The following is a 21,980-nucleotide window of genomic DNA, read 5'->3' on the forward strand; positions in this document are numbered from 1 at the left end:
TTCTCTTCCGTTTCTTGTAGTTCATTTTGTTTTCTCTTTTTACCTTCCTTTTTGTATATTTTTTCTTTGTTGCTTCGTTAATTTCTTCTTTGTTTTGTTTTGTTTCCTTCTGCCTTTTGGGTTTTTTTTTTTTTTTTTTGTATTTTTGTTTGTTTGTTCGTTTGTTTGTTTTTTGTTGTTGTTTGTTTTTTTTGCTATTGTTGTTTTGTATGTTTATTTTCTTTCCTTTTTTTCTTTTGTTTGTCGGTCCATTTTTTCACCATCTTCATTTCATTCTTTTTTCGATAAATAAAGAAAAAATGGTAGTCCTGAAAAGTGTTCAGAGGATGTTACTTGTCTGCATGTGGCCATCTGGTGGTCTATCAACCTCTGCTGGAGACGGACAAAGTAAGCCTGTCATAAATATGACAAGGAAGGATAAACAGGGGAACTTAGAACGCAAAATAAGGACCGCGCCCTGTTTGCGGGATGAGCCAACCTTACTCTCTAACTCTTAATTGTCTAACCCTTCCCGTGAAACAAACATGTGCATATTTGTATCGAGAGCCTTGACCGCCCTGCTCATCATCTTCATGGCTGCATCGGGCGGCAACGCTGACTGAGGGCGCGGACACTTTTGTCACGCAGACGCAGAGAGAGGGACGCCATCGAGCCTGAGCGAGGGCGGCGTTGACGCAAGGATATGGAAGATGCTGACTGAGGACCTTCGTCCTCAAGTTCGCCAGGCACGTTAAGCCACTCGCACCACACCTACATAGTTGCTTGCGTGCATCATCTGTTAGCATGAGCCGCAGTACGTGATGCAGCTGTTGTTGCAGCTAGTCTATTGTCACCACCCACTCAGCCAAAAAAAAAATCTTCAAATTTCTTCAAATGCGAGCACAAAATATGTGAAAAGCAGTGACTTTTCAGCTATATTAGCTTTGAACTAGTGGATATTGAGGTTCAGCAATACAATGTCATAAAACAAAGTTGAAAATGACCGTGAATTGCATTTTGTAAACAGGGTCTTATCTTTAAAAAGTACCGGGAATAATAACCTTTTAGGTGGCTGGATAAGAGCTGGATGGATCCGCTGGATTCGGGCCATGTTTCATTTTTTGTATGCCTTGAATGTTGCTATCAATGTTTTTTTCGGAAATCATCACAAAAAGCGGAATATAAAATGGATGATTGGGATGTTTTACTAATTTTTTAGCCTTCCTCTGTCCTTCTAGTCCTCTAATAAAAGGACTAGAAGGACAGAGGAGCGATCGGGAAGATGATTGGCTGAAAAAGAGACACGAAGCAGAATAACTCAGTTCCGTTTAAGATCGATTATGAAGAAGACTGAAGTGCTTTTAGTCGAGTTTGTCGGCGCGTCTACTTCTCGTTTCCGATCGGAGAGTTGAAAGTCGAGTAGGGCCGCCAGCTGCAGAGTGCAGACAAGCAAAGATGAAAAGATAATTATTGTGGGCTAAGTAGTCTGTTGACTTTAACGGCTCACCCATGCCAGAGTGAACTCTTCTCGGAGCGCACTTTACTCAGCCTGTACTCAGCATCTAATGCTGAGAAAGATTCGCCTATGGCTTTCATTTGATTGTTCTTTTGTTTGTTTGTTTGTTTGTTTGTTTGTTTGTTTGTTTCTTTTCTTTCTTTCTTTCTTTGTTCGTTTGTTTGTATGCATGTGTGTAGGAAATTAGGTAGGTACTGTTGTGATGTGTCTAATACATCTGTAGCTATATATAATGTAATAAGAGACCTTGAGCAATGAACTTCCCTGTAGCCTGGAGATTGCTGGTTCATGATGAAAGTGTTTTGAGTCAAAAAGTCCTTAACATTGTGAAGGATGTTCTAATACTGTCAACTTATTGCAAAACTATTCACTTTTCGACCCACAAGAGTACGCATACACAGAGAAGGGAAAGAACTATACAGACAATATTTCTACCTTTCTCATCTTTCATCGGTTTGCTACTTTTAATAATAATGTCCCAACGTCGGTCACGCAAACAGTGATAACAATGACATTAGAAATAAAGGCGAAAAAGGTTTAAAAAATCAAAGTGATTACATGACAAAAATAACTAAAGGAATGTGAAAGAGAGTAAAATGTCTGAATGAATAAAACAGTTTGCAAACCAAATAAAAAATTATTTTGAAAGGAATGATAAAGCTTTGATTAATTTTGAAAGCAATGATAAAGCTTTGATGGGTCTCGGTAAGAGGATGGCGCAAGGACTTTCAAGGAAGGGAACAAAAGAGTGGCCTGGGTCTCAGAAGATAAAGGACTGTTCAGATGATGGCGCAAAGCTGTGCTCGAGGCTCGCACTCGTGTAAACCTTTCCTTTCGCCTTGTCGTGATGAGACTGGTGATTGTGAGCCTTTGTGTACATCCGTTTGCCCAGGGATTTTATCGCCCTTTGGGATCCGTGGAAATGAATGTTGTTGAACAGAACAATTTCGAAAGATCTCAAAAGCTGACGAATCTAGTAAGAAGAGCCTACACGCTTTTTGGAGGAAGGGATGGTTAAGAGGAGGGGTGAGGATGAAAGCCAGTGTGTGTAGAGCTGGCAGACGCACAAAGGTGTAGAGGGAGAGTTCGTGGCGGCTTGTTGGCCCTCGTTACCTCCAGTAAGATTGTTTGAAGAGGACGAGAGGGGAGAGAGAAACTCTGGCGAGGTTTCTAATTTAGGAAAAGATCTTGTTAATGTCATCCCATGATATAACATCTTAATTTTCCCCTTTTTTTCACATCATCATCATATTCGCTTTCTTTTACTTCTTCTCTACTCTTCATCCGTCATTCAGCTTTGCTGAAAAAGATTGGTATTGCTTGTCTGTCCGTTTTCTTTTCTCATCTTTCACCTATGCCTGCGTACGTGAGTGAGTGTTTGTATATGTGTGTGTTTGAACGTCTGTACGTGTTTGTGTGTAGTTATGTGTATGAGTGTGCGTTCATACATGTCTGTGTCATCTTCACAGACTTCGTTTATCCTGCTGTTTATTTGTTCACAAGATGAATCATTTATACAGGAATGGAAAACTTGAATTGCTTGTCCTGAACTCTGTGTCAAGGAAAGCCGACACTCAATGACGGATCTTTGTGACACTGGGGACATTGTGACACTGGGTACTCGGCGGGTCACGTGACTGCGAGAAGAGACGACGTCCGGTACTGGATACTGTTGGCTAGTGCAGTGAGGGATGTGAGTGAAACAAGAGACAGACCCACTTGCTTATCAGTGCCAAACATCATGTGGGATGTGCCAGATAGATACAGCTATACTTTCCCCACCGATATTGTTACCTGTTTGTATGAGTGTGAAATACGTTAAAAGCATATTACATCGCGAACACACAAACTAGACAACAAAGAAGCACACACACGCATGCACGGATATACAGAGCAGGACAGAGGCGCGACGGGACAAACACAAACTGATCAAGGTAGAGACATGAGATGGGACAAACACTAATGTTCGTGTGTAACTTTCCTCACACCTCTCAAGACAAATTCTAGCCTTTCTGATAAGCACTGCTGACTCACAGGGTGTGATGATAATATTGAGATGTTCGCAGCAGCTGCTAAAAATAGCCTGATACACAATATCTACGACGTCGCTATGGCAACTAGTGCTTCTAGCTGACACCCTTTCTCATAGACATTGCTCTCGCCTTTCAACAATGTCATAATCTTATGATGGGTATAAGATTACCTTAAAATATATATCAATCCCACAGTTTTGTTTTGTTTTTGGTTTTTTCGTGAAGAACGACACAAACCGTAGGTCGTAAGACTAGGGTTGGGTGGGTTCTTCTAATGTTGTTGTCAAGTGTTTATGCAATGCAGACATATGTTTAGACATCCTCAGGTGCTACTGCACAATATATAAAGAAATGTTTGCTGTGTAGGGTCAATGGCGTATCAGATGTCCTCCATTTGAACATCTCAAGTTGCTCCAACTGCGTGTTTAACTGATGCTTTGGGCGTTGTTTTAGGAATCTTGGCAAGATCAGTACTCATCGTCACCCTGTTACCATGCCTACAGCTACCACCAATACCACACTAAAAACCACAAAACCAACAACAAAAACAATCCTTACAATATCTGCACAAAAGTTCCTTCGTTGAGGCAGACGACACTGACTGTTGATGTCTCTTCACGTGACCAACCAAACAGGAGGTATGTCCTCGGCGGCTCGAGGACTTCATTGCGCCTTTTGCAGGGCTTGGCTCAGTTTGTATGCATTCCAGAACCTGATGTGTTTCTGAAACACCCCCACTTATCCACGAAATAAAAAAAGAGAAAGAAACAGCAGACAAATATGCAGAGAGAAAAAAAATGAGCTCTGAAGGCTCGAGTGCACGACCGTCCAACCTTTGTCTCTCTAGCCTGATGGCTAGGAGGAGCTACCTGAGCTGCCAGTCTAAGAATCTAAAGCTGAGGTGCGATGTATTTATTTTTTGCGATTTTTCTGCTTGTTTGAAGTATGAACGATATTTCATTGCTGACATCAGAGATACATTATGGTGTAAATACTTATTGCCATCCCTCCTTTCACTTTTACTGGTCTTCTCTGTGCTCTTTAGTTCGTTCTCTGACTTTTAATATCTCCCTTTTGATATGTATGTATCTATAGAGAGGTGATATACAGGGTGGCCCAAAAGTATGTTGAGTGTGTGTATATAACTGTAAACCTACTTTTTAGCCACCCTGTATATAGGTTTTATATATACATATTATTTGCACACCTCACACACCCAGCACCTATAAAAATAATACAGAAAGAGACACGAGCGTAAGGGTTAGGACACAAAATATAGTTCATTTTTTCATTTGGATCCATTTTTCTTTAATTTGATATTCATTAATTGCTATTGAACCATTATAGTTTCTCGTACATGGCACGCAACTGTATTCTTTCATCCTGTGCGTGTGTAACAGACCATCCTGTTGCACGTGAGTAGCATTGCTGCAGGAAAGCAAAGTCATTCGATCAGCCACTGACCGAATATTATTCCTTCAAGACTCGCCATTTACAGCCGCCTCCATCGATCTTCACACACCCGGCATAGCGCACACCCGTAAAAATCAGTCGTATATAATATCTGTTTGATGTTAGTCGGTATTACGTCACTTTGAACTCTGTGCCACTTTGTTCCGACCCCCCGACCCCCGACACACCACCACCACCATCCATCCCCTCCCTCCATCCCTCCCCAAGCTGGTTGGCAGTCTCTGCACGCCGCCTTTCCGCCGAGACCCCGGAAGGCGAAAGGTCAACCGCGACTGGCGAGCGCGAGAACGCTGTGGTCGCGGTGAAGTGTCTCGGCCCTTGTAGTGCGCCGCGAGGATGACGCGCGTCACAGTGTAAGACGTGTGCGGCCGCACTCACAGCAGCAGCAGCAACCGCCGGGCACACGGTATGTGAAGTACGGATACCCTCCCTCTCATCCTCCTCCTCCTCTAATCTGCAAAACTCTTCAACACCCGTAGAGGAAAGAGGTGCAAAAATTGAGATGATGATTCAACACCTCTGGTCTAAGAGAAAAGGAAAGTATACTGGCATCGATGCAAGGTACTCCCCCTTGACAATGACAACAAAGAAGAAGTAGAAAAGGAGGAAAACCCTGTTGTAAGATTGCTTTCGCAGACGAAGATAAAGAGATGGCGTATGCTTCAGTAAAGATGGATTTTGTCAGCTGTGCAGTCGTGTACCAGGTGGGGTAGCAGTTTCGGTTAGGTGTGTTTGTGTTTACACCTTTTACTCTCAAACGTATGCACACTGTTCCTCCCCATGTTTCGAGGAGTTTGGCGCTGTACATGGTCTGTGTTGTGGTTTGTGATAGTATACAGAAGTAAGCCAATGGTCGAGGACAAGGTGAACACACGATGTATGGAGGTCGTTTGACTTTGTATTGAAGCGCATGACGATGACGTAATGGCCTAAGATAGCCTAGCAGGGAGGCTAGCCAGCTATTGTGGGATCTTTACATGGATCAGAAGAACAGCCTGGAACTGTGGGATCTTTACTACGATTCTGGGATCTTTACATGGATGTGGAAGAGGCTGGCAGTTCATTTCTCGTGTTGTCGGCGGCAGTAACTTCAAATGTACAGGTGAGACATTCAATCAGTTTTGTCCTCCATTGTATCCGTCGCCATTCTTCTGTGTCATTGGCATCCAGGATGGGAAGACAGCATTTTAAAGAAGAAACTGAATGGCTGAGCTTCTTACCTCTAAAGCAAAAGAGTTGTATAATGAGTACAATAAAAATTATATGCAAGGTAATATGTAGGGTAAACGTATGTTGCTAGGATAACGGATAAATATATATCTCATTGCCTGTTAGAGGATGAAAGAATAGAACAGCACGCATCTTGTCTGTCTTAACCGGACACAAACCGTCAAATATTTGATAGTTTGACAAAACTTTACACCAAGGCTATAAACACTAAAGGTAATTACACATCTCACAATGTGTCCAGCTAAGAACACCACATGGTAGTAAGCTATGTGTGTGCAGTTATTTGCTTCACGTGCACTTCCCAATTGCAGGCAACTTTGTTTACATACACGTAGTAGATTTCATCACCCTCACCCTCTCAAAATATTTGCGCGCTTTCAACCGAGGGGACGAGCAGATGACTCGCGGATGGAGGTCGGTGCAAACGAGCCAGTGATGAGTATTGTAGATACAAGCTCCTACTTTACTGCTAACAGTTGAAATGCCCCGGAAGCAGAGATGATGGGATGTCCTTTACGGATCGTAATGGAAAATAAAAAAAGGAAGACCACCATTTTAACCAGTAAAGACTTTTTAGTCTCAAGGAAATTTTTTTTTTTAAACTGTCTCAATTAATTTTAAATAGAATTCCAAATCTGGATAAAGTAAAAATTTTGCTTTTCTTTCAATGATCCATGTCAGTATTCTTGTAGGTATTTGCATATACCCTCTCCCCAGCACACACACAGACGGAAGTAAATATCTATGTTTCGTTGCAAGCTGGAACAAGAAAATATTATACTAGCCTTTATTTTGTGACATCGAACAAAGTGTTTACAAGAATATCTTAGTGTAGTTTGTCAGTGCTTGGTTCCAGTCTGACTTTACAGTGCTTTATTGAAGAAACTCATCTTTTCTGTCGTATGCCTCTGTCTCCGCGAGAGCAGTTAATTCAAAAACGTATTTTCAGTGTCGCAAGCGTTCACGAAGGTTGGCCTTCACAGTTAACATTTTTCTCTCATACATCAGCACTAAAATTTTGCACCCTGTCATAAAACCCCAGTGGACACGCCTTTCATCCACAAGCTTCCCTAACCCGGCTTTCGAGCTTACATTCAGATATCTGCATCTACACATCTACACATTTACTTATCCTTCCTGTCTGTAATCTTTACCTCCTTTGTCTCTTCTCCCCCTCGACCCACCAGCTGCGTGCACAGGCAAGTATTTGTTTCAGTCTGAGTTCGCTGAATACGATGGCCAAACAGGCAACTACACAAACATAGCTTGTATTTTATTTCAGGGAGGAAACCGTTGTTGACTCGATGTAAATAAGCTTCGATTTCAGGAGGGCGTCAAGACTGAACTGTCGTTGACAATCTCACCAGTGCAGCCGACCGGCCGGCCACAGTGCGGGAAGTCACGGCAACCTCAAACATTAACTCCCTCTCTAAACTAGGAAGGACTTTTGGTGTTTGGGGACCCTGGGCAATGTTTCCTTTAACATCCTGCACAGACTTCCGATGGTTCGCAGTTGGACCGGAAGTCCGATACGTAGCTTTGTTGAATAATGTTGACGTGGGGGAGTTGTAGGCATTAATTAATATTTAGTGTATGCCTCGGTAAAATTACCAAATTACCAGCATATCCCTACATTTTCTGGCGATGCTAAGACTGTAAAGGTTTTAGAAAATTATAGAAAGGAGGGATAAGGAAATGCAAAGACAACCGCAGATCGTGAATAGACAATAATGCGAACCCTGCATGACATGGACTATGGTAATCCCTGCCGGTCGGTCCACCAATGATCCACACTGTAAATACAAAGCCAAAGATGAAAGAACTGCTTCTGGAGCCCTCCTCAAAATGACTTATTTTCGTGCTGATCTGCATCTTCTCCCCGCCCTGCTTGCTCTTCACACGACCTCTCATCCCAGCAACCTTTTCAAGTGGCCATGGCTTCCACAAGAAGAGTGACTGGACCACCTCTAAATGATTCCTCACTTCTCTGGCTGTGGACGTGACCTGCACGGTCGCACATCATGGTTAGAGAAGGAGTGTTGGTTAGGATGATGAAATAAAGATTGTTTACAGCTGAGTCATTTTCAGTCGATGACAACGCTGCAGCTGCACAACAAGGAGAACATGGCAAACAAGAGACCGGCTGTTATAAAGCAGATGCGAAACAATGTAATTAACGTTCTTTCAATACCAGAAAAAGGAATTCCTAACAAGATATGGAACACAGCAATTAGTGGATATAAAACTGGTCGTCGTCGTCATCATCGTCATCATCATCATCATCATCATCATCATTCATACCATCGGCCCTGACTGGCCTGGCAATATTACCACCATCTGTCTTCATCTTTCTTGTTTCTTTACCATCTCTTGGTTTAGGTAAATGGCAGCCATTTCTACTCTCCGCTTTTGTCTGTCCGTTTGTTCTTCTGTCTGCGTCTTTTTTTCTTCTCCGTGTACTGTTCTCTTCAGAACCATATTAACAACTCCTGTGCACAGTAAGATTTTGGACACAAGTACAGCAAGGAGTAAAATGTTGTCGAACAGGATCAACGACAAAAATTTTTGAGGTGGAAAATAAAATAAGGTGAGACGATCTGGAGGAAAAAAAACAAAAACAAGCAGCAACGCTTAACTCACAAGTAAGAGATCACACCACAGAATTTTGTTTGTCTGGTATCAGGCCAGCTTAGCCAGGTAGCTTTCACGGGATTGGTCAGTATGAGTCAGTCGGTCAGCGTGACAGGCCAGTCAGTGCGTGCCTTCTGTCATGGGAACTGGGAAGTGAGAAAACGTGAGAAAAAATATTTTCTCGTTCTTGTTTGACTTGTAAACACAACAGAAATGAAAAGAAATGTTTGCAGTTTAACACCTGAGCAGATAGGATCATTTAGTCCGTGACAGGAGGACAGTATGCAGAGCATGCCCTTTTTTTTCACTTTAAGACATTCTTCTCATAAACCATCCAGAAAAAAATCGCAAGATATTACAAAACAGTAGGTTTTATCTCAAATTACAGCATTATTAAGGACAAAGCTCAGACTAGCACAAAGACTGGCAGAAAAAGTACAGGACCATATTTTTCTTTCCACGTTTTTTTATACTCTCCGTCGAAGCCCAAGCCCTTCCTCCGATGTCTGAGTTCTGGACTGCTCACTGAGCAATGCCGTGCACTAATTACGGACTAGGGGTTTTCAGGGGCGGCTCACTGCTACATTAGGTTTACTTAGAGGAGCTCCTGTCCTTTTTAGGATGCGAAAGAGCAGGTGGCTCTTGTTGTCACACGTCCTCGTCGCTAACGACACGTGCGAAGCATCCCCGGACGTCAGCACGTCTCCTAGTCACGTGACACTGGCTTCTTCAGCAGATGAGAAGTGTATTAATGCCCCTGCTTTTTTGGTGGGCCTATTTCTAAGATCCCAGAGGCATTCCTCTGCAATGGTAGTTTACTCTGTGTTTGTGTGTGTGAGAGAGAGAGAAAGAAAGAAAAAATTCGCGAGTGCTTTCATGTTTTCATCGTCGGCTAAAAGTGAGAGGTCGGCGATTCTTATCAAGCAAAGCAAGTGGACACGCCCAGGACTTGCCAAGATGAAATGTGTGTAAGATATTCGACAGTGAAGAGGTTTACTTCTACCTTATCCATCACCCGCTAGATTCTTTTTTTTCCATCTCTCTCAGTTCATCAGTCCCTATTCTAGAGGCAGCTATCGAGAAATCCCCTTCTCCTCCCCCATGTTGATTCACTCGACTAGGGAGGAAAATGTTCGAGACCTGTCTAGCGGAAGTGGGTACTGAGTTATCAGCAAAATCACAGACAGTGGAGGAGAAATTTGATCTCAGCTCCTACGGTTCTCTTGACACGGTGACCCACTCAACGATTTCTGCTCCTGAGACTACGACCCTAAGGGAGTCTTTACCTTGACCTGACACAGTCATCGTGTTTACCTTTAAATGACACATGACACCACCATAGTGCTGCCTAAATCCACTAGTTAAAAAGGAATAATAATAGTAAACTGTTTCCTCCAAAATTTCCTGAAGAAACTATGCTGAGAACACATTTAGCGGCAGGTTTTCCACCCAGGCTCACTGTCGCCAGCCAAGAAGCCGGGTGGTGAGGTCTTTCTTCTTTCTTCTCAGGGGTGTGATGTGGTTTCTCTCGGTAAACAGGATGGATTTGTCACGAAGTTATTACGTGTGTGGTGTGATTGTCAGCCCATGACCATCCGTAAAAGGCCAGGCGCTTGTGATGCCGCTCGCCCGCATGTCATTGTGCAGGTGTGAGCTCGAAAAAAGCGATGCATTATTCATCCGAGATTATTTCCCACCATCTTCTAGCTGCCTCTTTGTTTGATGATGGCAGTTTGCATTTTCTCTGAGCCCTTATAGTCAGATGTTGTTTGTGTGCAAATATTAATGAACCGGAAGAAGATGCAAAAGAAGTGTGTGTGTGTGTGAGAGAGAGAGGGGGGAAGAACAGAAGGATGGAGAAGGGACGAAAGACGGTGTAAGTGCATGTGACAAATACAGTGAAAACCAGATGCTGTGGGTTCCTGTCTCAGCTCGGACACACTGTCTATACCACTGTATGTAGCATTTATTTTCAGGACCGGTTGCTTAGCCACGATGTAGTCTTAGTTCCTGGTTCAGCGTCAAACGCCATCTTTCATCTCTCTGTCTCGCGCGTATGTGTGTTTATCCGAGAGTTTGCGCATGCGTGCATATATGCGGGGTTGGGGGGGAGAGAGCAGACCACTGCACGTGAGGGCGGCTGTCCTTGTGTCTCGACGACCTGCGCCAGTAAAGCCTTCATCTGACTGTCGCCTACATCCGCTGGGTCAGGGGTGTGTAGGGTGGCGGTGGTGGTGGTGTGGAGGAGAGAGAGAGGGAAACAGCACCTGCACCATGTCACCTCTTTGTACGACAGGCTCGCACCATTGCCGTGCTGCCTCCCATCAAAAACAAAGGTTTCCTCCGTCCTCAGTTCGAATCAGTCCAACACCAATCAAAGTTTTAGCGAAAGGATGTCAGCTGGAGGGGTGGTTGGAAACCAGTGACATTGAAGGCTTGAGTATAAACCAGGCTGCAGCTGTGAATATACTGTGTGTGTGGCAATTTTAAAGCATTTTCCCTTTTTTTCCCCGGAATTGTATAAAGTGTGATGCTAGCGTACTTTTTATTATGTTTGTTGAGGTTGAGTGGGGTAAGTATTTCAATCATAATGCGATTTTCGCAGCTACCTCACTTGCTTGATTGATTTGTCGCTTGCTTTGGCGGGAAAGTGCTTCCACCTAGAGGAGATTTTGCGCTATAAGGGATGAGAAAAGGGGGAAGATGAAACAGGAATAACCGAAGAAAACCCCAGACGGTGTTGGTCACAGAGAGTTTCCCGAGGCGAGATTTGAACCTGTCCTCCCGCTCTGCAGTGGCGACAAGCGAGTGTTTGAATCACCGGGTGCCTCGGGTACCTCATTTAGGGCAAGGTCTAACCATTCCTTTGCTGGCAGCCTTTGTATCTCAGGTTTCAATCAATAATTTTCTTTCTCGGTCTTTTTTTCCTTCTCCATCTTTTTTCGTTTTTCCCCTTTTTTTTCTTTCTCATTAAACTGAAAGCCATCTCACTCGTCTTTTCCAGGCCAAAGTCGAAAGTCATTAAAATGTTGTCGGAAGCCATGTTATAACCTCCCTTTCAGTAATTCCAGTTGTTTGCCTTGCACTAATCTCAATTACTTTTATAATTGAAATTAATAAAATTTTGCATTTAACAGCTTCTATTGCCCTTCACCGGAAGTCTCTTTCTGCGCAAGGCACAGTAAGAGTCATCAGGTGTTATAAAGATGACTGGCCACTGAGCAAACGGTTTCTTTTTTTCAAACTGCATGTCGAGGTAGGCCTAGACATTCCTCAGTGAAATCTACCTGAGGTTTGACCTTTGACTTTGCAGACATGGGCATCTGGAGGTAGAACAGTAGGTCAGGCGAGTGAAAGTTGAGTGCGGCTTGTTCTTTTTTTTTTTTTTGGAAGGATCTGAAAATGAGAAAGCTCGTTCGAGTACTCGCGAACGCAAACACAGGAAAAAAAAGGAATGTACACGCGTTTACTTTGTGTTTGTGTGTGTGCACACCTGCGTCTCCGCTTCTTAAGAAAAGAGAGAAAACATTTCGACATCTATGAATTACGCGTGTAGTGCTCTGAAACTTTAAAGGAAGACATCAAGCCAATGCCTCTTACAGTATTTTGGGTGACTGCCAGAGCTCTTCAAAAAGAAATAAAGGTTTCATAAAAGTTAATGTGCCACAGATGCCTCCTATCTTAACAACATACATATTTTTAAAGGCCAGAATTACGTTTACTGGTACACTTTCAGCAAAGTTGCACAACATTCCACATTCCACTCTAGTTTCTTTAGCCAGGTCTTCAATGTTGTAAATTTTTTTCTAAATTGTGGGAGAGAGTGAGTTGTTATGAGCTGATGGATGCGCCGTCTTGAATACGAACCTACCGGTCATAAGTTTGGCATGAACTTTCGTTGGTGTGCTTGAAGTTAGTATACTGAGTGGATAATCATTTGTGTAATTGCCCATTAGACTCTCCACATACAAGATGGAATTTTTGCTTAATGTACGTTAAACTATTTTGTCACCGTTTTTGTTTTTATTTTAGCATCAGCAGCCGGTAACACGAGTCTAGATATTTAAAATACATGTACATCCACCCACTTTTGTCAAATGTCAGTATTTTTATAAGGGTGTTGTTTGGAAAACAAGTATTGTTGCCTAATAGGTAGTCATTTATCTCTGCTTCCATGACATCACAAACTGTACAACCTCCACCGACACAGCCCAGACAGTCGAAAATAAACTATATGCAACCACGTTCAAAGAGAAAGAGCAGGGTATCGAAAAAAAATAGTGAACACGACACTTTGAGTAACTGCCGTGCACCCTAAAAGTCAAGATGGTTGAATGGAAACTACTGACATTTCCCACCATCACCGATGAAGTTTCTCAACTGCCGTCGTGACCGTTGAGCCCATCCCTTCTTCCGCAAGTCCTGCACCGCCGCTGTATCCCCCATCCTGGAGGCCGCTTGGTTTGGTAGCGTGAAGGGCAAGATGCACGTGAGGCAGATGCCAAGTTGCAGACTTCAAACACGAAGGTGCGGGCACAGCGGGGCGCCGGCTTTGCTGCATCCATTGATGTGCCGCTGCAGCGACTGCAGGATGCGCGCGCACCTGAGGCATGGCTGGCGGCGAACGTGTGGTGCCTGCGTATCGACGGCGTCGTGATGGACGCACGGATGTAGGAACGGTGCCACTCCGTCATCTCTTGTGCACTCACGGATGCACCGAGGTCGAGAGGATCACGGGGGTGCAGGATGCGTTTGATCGGCAAATACCTGTCAACTGTTTTGGTCCAGATGGAGGACAAGTCCTTTGAATGAGGACCGTGGTGTGAGAAACCATGGTCAGTGTAGCCTTCTAACAAAAAGGGGTTTAACAATGGCGTGCACATTTGAAAAAAAAAAGGTGTAGAGAGCATTTTAGCTTGGCATGGGAATATAACGGTACAAATTGACCCAAAACTGTCAAGAAAATTCAAATTATAAAGTAATACAGGCATTCAGGAAGAGAGGCTGTGTTTCCTACACAACCATTTTGCTAAGAGCTTGCACAATGCAATAAAGTATTATAAACCCGATACCTATGTTGGTGTAAATATTAAATATTATTTTACCAGTGTATATTATTGTTTATAGAAATGTACTGTTATACTCTACGTGCCCAAAATTAACAAACTAAAAGTATATAAAAGAAAGTATCTTAAACTACTGATTCTGCGTAAGGTCCGTGGCCACCGTCACGGTATTCCCCCTGAGTCGGAGGTAAATCAGTGCCAGAACCAAGATTCATGTCGAGGCTGTAACTCACAGGCTGGTCAAACTGATATCCACTGTCAGGAACACGTCTGCCAGTCATGGAGTGGGGGATCCGATCCTTAGTCACATCTCCTGCAGTCTCTATGTTCATCATATACAAATGTTTGTAAAAAATTATTTTTAAAAAGTGCAATGTTAAAAGATGAAAGTTTTCATCTTAAGAGACCTGTGCAGACGCCTCCTTCGCTGGCTGGTTGTATGTTATCCGACTGGAGAATGTTGTCGTCTGCTGACTGTTTGTCTCGTGTTTTTGTCAGGTGGACGGGACGCATTTTCTGGAAGGGGTACCACCACACCCTCGATGAAGCCGACGTGTACGATGTTCTACCCCAGGACTCCACGGTTAAGCTCTCTAACAACCTTGGCAGGTATGTTTTCACATTTTTCTCGCAAAACACACTAGAAATGCTTCTGAAAGTCCGGGGTTAACAGCTTCCTGTTAATTACTGTCATCCTTGGAAATATTCAGTCGTCACTGCAAAGTGTCCAAGAAATGTACTTAAAAGAACTTACACTTAAGTTTAGGTTGTGATTTACTGTACTGAAGACACAATTCATGTTTGGTGGTGGTGGTATAATCTGGAACATCTTATAAAAGTCTTCAGTCAGAAAGCTGTTATCGCTTACCATTACAATATTTATATTTGTCTTCTTAATGCTAATGTCCCTTGGGATACTTTCTGCAATACATGCTGAAATTCAGATTGTATCAAAACACATGTTGATTTATTTTGCACATCTGAACTATTCCGCAGGGAGTGGGAGAAAGAACTGTACTGTTGGAAAACGGGAGGCTATCCTAGTCTGTTACGAGCTCTATGGAGGTGTTATCGCCCGCAAATTCTTGCCTTCTCAGTCTTGGTGTTCCTGGAAGTAAGTGTGCACCAGGTCACTTCTTGCAGAAGTAACTTCAGTAAAGCATTGATGATAATTTTACATGTTATCAACTAATGGTTTATTACACCTTGCATCCCCACTGGCCTTTAAAAGTCTCTTATAACAGGACACATACTGTCGAGTATAGAGCTTTGTACTTGACATTAATGTTTAATATTTTTGCATGATAGTAATATAAAGAACTTATTCACGACAATAATGTAAAAAGTTGTATATAACACTCATATAAAGATATTTCCAAAGATAGAGGCGCATTCTGCAATGACTATCTGGTTAAAAGCCATCTTCATCATAAACTGCGAGCGGCCAGAGACCGGGCAAGCAAACGGGATTTAAAGTGGAAATAAAACATCTGAAAAGAAGGGTGAAAAACTAAATTTAAAGAAGTCCAGATGGCTAAAGTATTTATGGTGAACATTTCACTGGTCTATACATTTATTATACTTACCTATGTCTAATGTTTCCTTGTCCACACCTGCCAGGAGTGTCTCCGGGTGGTGCAGGCTGTCCTGGTGGGCTTCTTTATTCGCCAGTTCGAGCGCTCTCCTCACGACTCTGACATCGACAGCTCCCTGCATCTGTCTGTACCCGATGTTTATGTCTACGGGGCGTTCATCTCCATCGTCTTCTTGATTAGCATCTTCCTTGATCACAACTTCTTCCACCATGGGTACAGGATGCGGGTGGCAGCCACATCTCTGATATACAGAAAGGTATTGGAGAGAAGTATTTATGTCCAAGAATGATTTACCGTTCCACGGGAGGAGTGAGTGCAAGCTAGAAAGTTTGAAAGATTTACTTTTATTATTATTATCGTTAATATGAACACATTAGGAATGCCGCCAACTACATATTCCTGTTTTCAAATAATCTGTAAGTTTGTTTTATGATTTATGCTACACCATTTATCCTTCTAGCAACCATCTAATATCTTGAGTCAATGACTTGCTGTTTGACTCTCAGTAGGTTTGACAATTAATTCTTGTTGGAGGTTAATACACTTCTTTCACTTTCTAACAAAACAAGTTTTTGTCGCCAGGTTATGAAGCTGAGCACAGCCAGCTTGTCAGCGAAAGAAATGGAAGAAATAATGAACCTTGTTACAAAAGAAATGGATATTTTTCCAATGGTACTTTCCAAATACATTTTATATACAACTTCACATTTCAAGACTTTAAGACAACGACTAAGAATAAAATATGCTTTGAGTTGTTAACTATTTACATTATCTCTTGCCAATCACTTAAGTTTCCAGAAAAGAATATTTTTCGGTCCTTTATGATGATATTTAAAAATATGTACATTATTTTAATGATTAAAAAGATTAATTTTGATTTAACTTTGTAATTACTTTAATAACAGTAATTTTCTGTCATAGGTTGTGCTTCCGGCAACGTATATTGTAATTGGTCCGCTGCAGCTTATTGTGGTTTCTTATCTGCTTTGGGACTGGCTGCATCTTGGTCCCGTTGCCATGGCTGGCGTGGCTGTATTGCTCCTTCTCTTTCCAGTACAAGTGTTCATGGGAAAACTTTCTCATGTTCTCAGGTGATGACAGATGACTACTTTTGTTTTAATTACCCTTTCCCAGGCTCGTTATGAGTTCTATAGGCATCCAAAACCTCATAAACACTGAACAGAATTAAAAATTCAAAGCGGATGTAAAGTTGAATGCAGTAAAATTGAATAACAAGTCCTATGTCACCGCCATCGGCTATTGAGAAGTTTTAAGAACTAGACTAAATTCTGTGAGAATTTACAATATGGCAGGAAACAAGACACTTTAGTCTGAACATCAACAACTTCGTATTGATAACTTGCAGGTACAAGACGGAGTTTGTAGCCGGCCAGAAAGTGCGGCGATTACAACTTCTGTTCAGTGGCATCGAGGAGATCAAGATGATGTGCTGGGAACCCATCTGCGAAAAAATTATCAAATCTGTACGAGAGTAGGTATTGCTTTTAGTTTTCTTTTGTTGTTGTTGTTGTTGTTGTTTTTGCTTTCACAAATTTGATTATAGAGTGTACAATGATCCAGGAGAAAGTTTCGTTTAGCTTTGCAATTGTTTGGGACTGTTTACAAGCTCTACAATGGTTATACTAAGATAATGTATTTCTCTAAAGCGATTTTTAAAATAAAAGTGGCAAACTATACTACACTTCATGAGTGGACTCAACTTCCGGTCTCTGATATTTCTTGATATTCCAGGCTGGAGCTGAACCAGCTGCACCGTCTCACAAGCCTTCAGAGCTTCAACAGCGCTTTGACTCTCACGGCAGGCAAGGTTGTGGTCTTTGTCACCTTCATGCTCGCATTGGCTTCCGGTCACGTGATCACAGCTCAGCACGTGTTCACCGCCATGATGCTCTTCGAGACTCTTCGTGTTAGCTTGTCCATCCTTCTGCCCTCAGGGTTGTTATACGCAAAGGACATGTTTGGCACAATACGCCGTGTGCAGGTCGGTGCCTCTTCTTCGCTGAATATTGTATTAGTGAAAGTTTTACCCCATTTTTCATCCGAATTTCATAATTTTATAACTTTACCTTGCCTGGTGGTCATTGTATTTTCAGATTTTTAGATGTATGACATTGTCTATTTGTATGTTGTTTCTACCCGTTGCACCATATTGTGCATTTAATTATGTTTCTTATGTCATTAAAGTTATGAATCATTGATGTTAAAGTGAGGAAGTCTTAGATGTCATCTAAATTACGGACAGACACTAAACCTTCCAGATACACGCAATTATTTGAATCTATACGTATATATTTATACATCGATGTAAAAGAAATGTCAGTAAATCATCAACTTATCTATGTTACACGTGAACGAAATGCAGGCTGTGACTATGGAGTACTGTCTGTGGGTTCCAGAGAATTTTATTGCTGGACGAGAAGAGCGCCCTCACGTGTCGCCTGGGTTACCAGCAGCTGCAGGAAAACATCGCCGTGCGTTTCGCCAGCTACTATGCCAGCAGGGACAAGGTAAGTCGTGAGTCGCATCCCCAGTCCCCGCGTGTTCTACTTCTGCTGGATGCCATTGACACTCTTTGCACTCTGCTAATTCCAACAAATCAGATTACTATTCTCTTTTTTCTTATTTTTTTTTTAAATTTTCTATCTTGTTTCCTTTGTCTTTTTTTTTCTTTCTTTTTCTCTTTCTTTCTTGTTTCCGTTCTTTCTCGTTTTCCATCTTTCGTGTTTCCTTTGGTCGTTGTCACTGAAGAGTTAAATTCAATTGACTTTCTGGCACAATAAAGGTACTTTTACAGACGTTCTATTGTCAGTAAACACAAAGTACCGTCATCAGTTTGATGTAATGAAAAGTAAATAATACCGAAAAAAAACTTACTCTTAACAGTCAAATTCTTCATGCAGTTTTTTTTCCCAACTGTATTGCTTATTTTCAGGGACCAGAAGCTCCAATGGTTCTAGTCAACATTGATTTGGATATCGAAAAGGTATGGGACTTTTTTAGTTGGTGTGTTTTAATACATAACCAACTCCTTTATATAAGGTTCTGGAAAAAAGATGGCCACAATGCAACACATTAAAGTAAGGTTTCATTAACTGGTAAATGTGCCTTTAATTCCCATTTATTACTGTTCTGATTCTTGTATTTTGAGATAATCTCCTGTTATGCCACTAATGAAGCTTAATATAAAAATTAATTATTTTAGATTTGCATATCTAGCGCCAAAGAACGGAGACCTAATACGTACAGATGGTTTACATTGTTTATTTGTATATTCTAAAAAATAATCTCGTAAAGCGTATAGTAGATATAAAGAAGCCAATGGATTGGACTTGATTATTTTAAGTGTGAAAATGTAGGGTCTGTTGTTTTAAGCGAGAGCTGTAATATATATATCAGTACGTTTATGAATAATTTACTTTTTTTCAGAACAAACTTTACGCCATAGTGGGTCCACCAAGGAGCGGGAAGGTAGGCAGAGTTATCGTTGAAAACTGTAGACCACACGTTTCAGGGCATCCTCCGTATTAATTATTTGTGAATAGTTTCGTGTCGTGCTTTTCACGAACAATATTTTGCAGTTTTTAAATAATTCTACTGATACTAAGAAGCCAAGAGATAGGAGGTTCCTTTTACCAAATGATAAGATATACAGGACGTTATTCTAGCTTATATGAATCCTTAAAGAAAAAAAAATCCCCATCTTGGAAAACTTTAATAAGTAAGTGTGCTTTGCTTTTAAAACCAGAAGGAGGTGTATGTGCGCCTGTTTTCCGTTCCCAAGATTCATGTCTGCTAAAATTACGGAAATGTGTTCTTTTAAGCCAATATTTTAAGATTACCCAGGCAATTCGAAAAGTAAAGAGTAAGATAAAGATTTGAAACTGATTTATACAAGTCAGGGAAAGCGTATGTATTTCTTCACTCTCAGGAACCAAATGAGTTTACTTCATTAATATTTTAACTATTAAGACACGAGCAGGAGCTTCAGCCACGGATCTAGAGATTGTCTGTGGTATAATGTCATTAATCAACAGATAAGAAGTTAAACATCGACACCCTTCGTCAGCTTCACTCTAACCGACCATCATCGTCATATTGCAGAGTTGCCTGCTGATGGCAGTCATCGGCGAGTTAGAACGACAGAAGGGCCATCTTTTTCATCATGGCCGCCTTGGCTTCGTACCTTCCACGCCCTGGATGTGCCCAGGGTCCATCAGGGATAACATTATCTTTGGTGCTGAGTTCTCCAAGAACCGCTACAACCAGGTGTTGTACGCCTGCAGTCTGACCCAGGTGAGTTACTACTGGACAACAGATATCATCAGTCTTGCTCTTAGCTTTAGTGAATGACAAGTCAAATAGCATCTTGAACTTAAATAATTGATATATTGCTTTTGTATAGCTTTTGCTTAAAATACTGGGATGCAAAATTTTTTAAATTACAGTCGCCTCTAAAACATTTGCCTTTTCTTTCAACTGACCGCGGCAAGTTATCCCGACAAAAGATTTTGCGGACAAACTTTTTTTACTGCTTTCTGATTGGCCCAAGCAATGCACCCTTAATAACAAAGTTATAAATGTTTCTAGGTTCAGGCTGTTGTCAAGGCGACGTGCTGTCTATGGTTTTATTGTGCTTGTTAGGTCTAGGAACAAGTGGTCTCCTCTTGTTGAAACATATCTTAATTGCTAATTTGCAGGTGGTGGACGCATATCCACAAGGAGATTTAACAGTCGTCGGGGAAAGAGGGTTAACTCTAGACTCCAGTATACAAGCAAAAATTACCCTAGCAAGGTATTATTGTTACTAATTTTTGTCGAAATTTAACATCTTTTTAATACCCAGTCACCTACATATATTCTTTACATTTTATTCTCCGTGTTTCTTTGATTATCTAGTAATTTTAAAATATCCAGTCAGCAAATAAAAGATAAGAAAATAAACATAAATAACCAAAACTAAACATTTAAATTCCCCTGGACAATTTACTTCCTTACTAGGGCCCCACCACGCAGACGAACGCAAAGAAACTTTACAATAATCTTTGTTTTCAGAGCCGTGTATCAAAACTTTGATATCTACCTCATTGACGATATCTTCAGTGGAATGGACGCAAAGTCAGCCATGCATATATTTAAAAGGTGAGGAAACTTGTTGAAAACGGTATTCATGACATTAAAGTCAACACGTGAGAACTCCTCAACGTTTGTTTTTGTTTTTGACAGCTGTTACCAACGAAAGCCAATGGAAATCAATAAAATTAGAGGAACAAAAAATGTGCATTGACATAATGAAGAACAGTTCTTGTTTAGTTTTTTTTCCAACAACCAGTATATATTTTATCAGAAAATCTAAATATCACGTTTTTCTTAGAAAGAGTTTCCACCGTTCATGCAGGTCATCCGTTATGTTTCTATTGTTATGGGGGACAGTTTGCATTACCGTGCAATCATTTTGATGGGGATTTTGGGTGAGGCATGGGTAAAGTGTGCCATGGTGATTACTTAGCCGTATACTTTAGTGTGTGAGACGTAATGTGTGGGTGAACAGATGCATCACGGGATTACTGAGATCCAAGACCCGTCTGGTGGTCACGGACAACGCGCACCATGCCCGCCTGGCTTACGGGGTCGTCCTCATGTCCAGGTACTCTCCATCTTTCTACGAAGCAAAGCTAATATTAACTGTGTACGATCACCCTGCATCTGTAGTATGAAAGAAATATATACCCCAACATAGATACAAAAGTTGAGGGTACGAACGAACGAACAAACGAACGAATTCTTTATTGAAACCAAATGGTTTATTCAATAAAGAATTCGTTCGTTCAAGTTGAGGGTATTTACAGGGTGAATTTACAAGACCTGAACACTTTAGAATGAGTAACAAAGAAGATCATTATGTAAGGAAAATGCTGCATGTTCTTCAGTAGACACATGTACGTGACCACATCTGCTTCCATATAATAATGAAAGACAGACACACACAAACATTTATAACATGTAAAGACATTAGCACCGAACTGCGTGAGATGCAAGAAGAAAGTTCATCGAGAGAGACGACATTAGTTTTAGTATTATCCTTGAACTTTTCACCTTCAGTGCCGGGTTCATCTGTGTGGAACGTACCGAGAGCTGCAGGAGAATGGACTGGATGTAACCTCCTTCCTCAACAGCCGGACCTACAAGAACGTTGACATCAGCCGCTTGCTGGACCTGACGTCCCCCCTTATCCAGGATCTGGTAGGAGGAAGCGTTATGATGACGGGAACCCCTCCCGCCTCTCCTCTAGGAATGAAGGACAGTCCCTCCGGCTCCTACGACATGTTCCACCACGAGGTCAAGGTCAGTACTGCCACCACAACATCTTGATCTTATCGAGGTGTCGAGACAGACTTATAAGATGTGTTTTTTCTAGTTTACATTTTGGTACAATGTA

At 41.7% G+C, this 21,980-nt stretch overlaps 1 protein-coding gene across 3 annotated transcripts in view; it reads left to right on the forward strand.

Moving 5' to 3' along the window:
- Nucleotides 1–21,980, forward strand: part of LOC112559368 (multidrug resistance-associated protein 4-like) — a 38,388-nt gene that overhangs the window by 13,016 nt on the left and 3,392 nt on the right. The window contains exons 1-16 of one of the 3 annotated variants that reach the window (XM_025230553.1): nt 5,279–6,103; nt 14,427–14,537; nt 14,925–15,042; nt 15,549–15,779; nt 16,106–16,195; nt 16,445–16,614; nt 16,890–17,015; nt 17,276–17,525; nt 17,941–18,051; nt 18,477–18,527; nt 18,971–19,012; nt 19,646–19,837; nt 20,242–20,336; nt 20,597–20,683; nt 21,093–21,186; nt 21,641–21,886. In XM_025230553.1, the coding sequence (XP_025086338.1) occupies nt 6,096–6,103; nt 14,427–14,537; nt 14,925–15,042; nt 15,549–15,779; nt 16,106–16,195; nt 16,445–16,614; nt 16,890–17,015; nt 17,276–17,525; nt 17,941–18,051; nt 18,477–18,527; nt 18,971–19,012; nt 19,646–19,837; nt 20,242–20,336; nt 20,597–20,683; nt 21,093–21,186; nt 21,641–21,886 (2,022 nt within the window). In that variant the 5' untranslated portion in view covers nt 5,279–6,095. Of the gene's footprint in view, nt 1–5,278; nt 6,104–14,426; nt 14,538–14,924; nt 15,043–15,548; nt 15,780–16,105; nt 16,196–16,444; nt 16,615–16,889; nt 17,016–17,275; nt 17,526–17,940; nt 18,052–18,476; nt 18,528–18,970; nt 19,013–19,645; nt 19,838–20,241; nt 20,337–20,596; nt 20,684–21,092; nt 21,189–21,640; nt 21,887–21,980 lie in introns of those variants that run through there. The other 2 variants (XM_025230554.1, XM_025230552.1) reach the window with 2 other exon arrangements.

The sequence above is a fragment of the Pomacea canaliculata genome, linkage group LG3 (assembly GCF_003073045.1).
Source record: "Pomacea canaliculata isolate SZHN2017 linkage group LG3, ASM307304v1, whole genome shotgun sequence".
Lineage (NCBI taxonomy): Eukaryota > Metazoa > Mollusca > Gastropoda > Architaenioglossa > Ampullariidae > Pomacea > Pomacea canaliculata.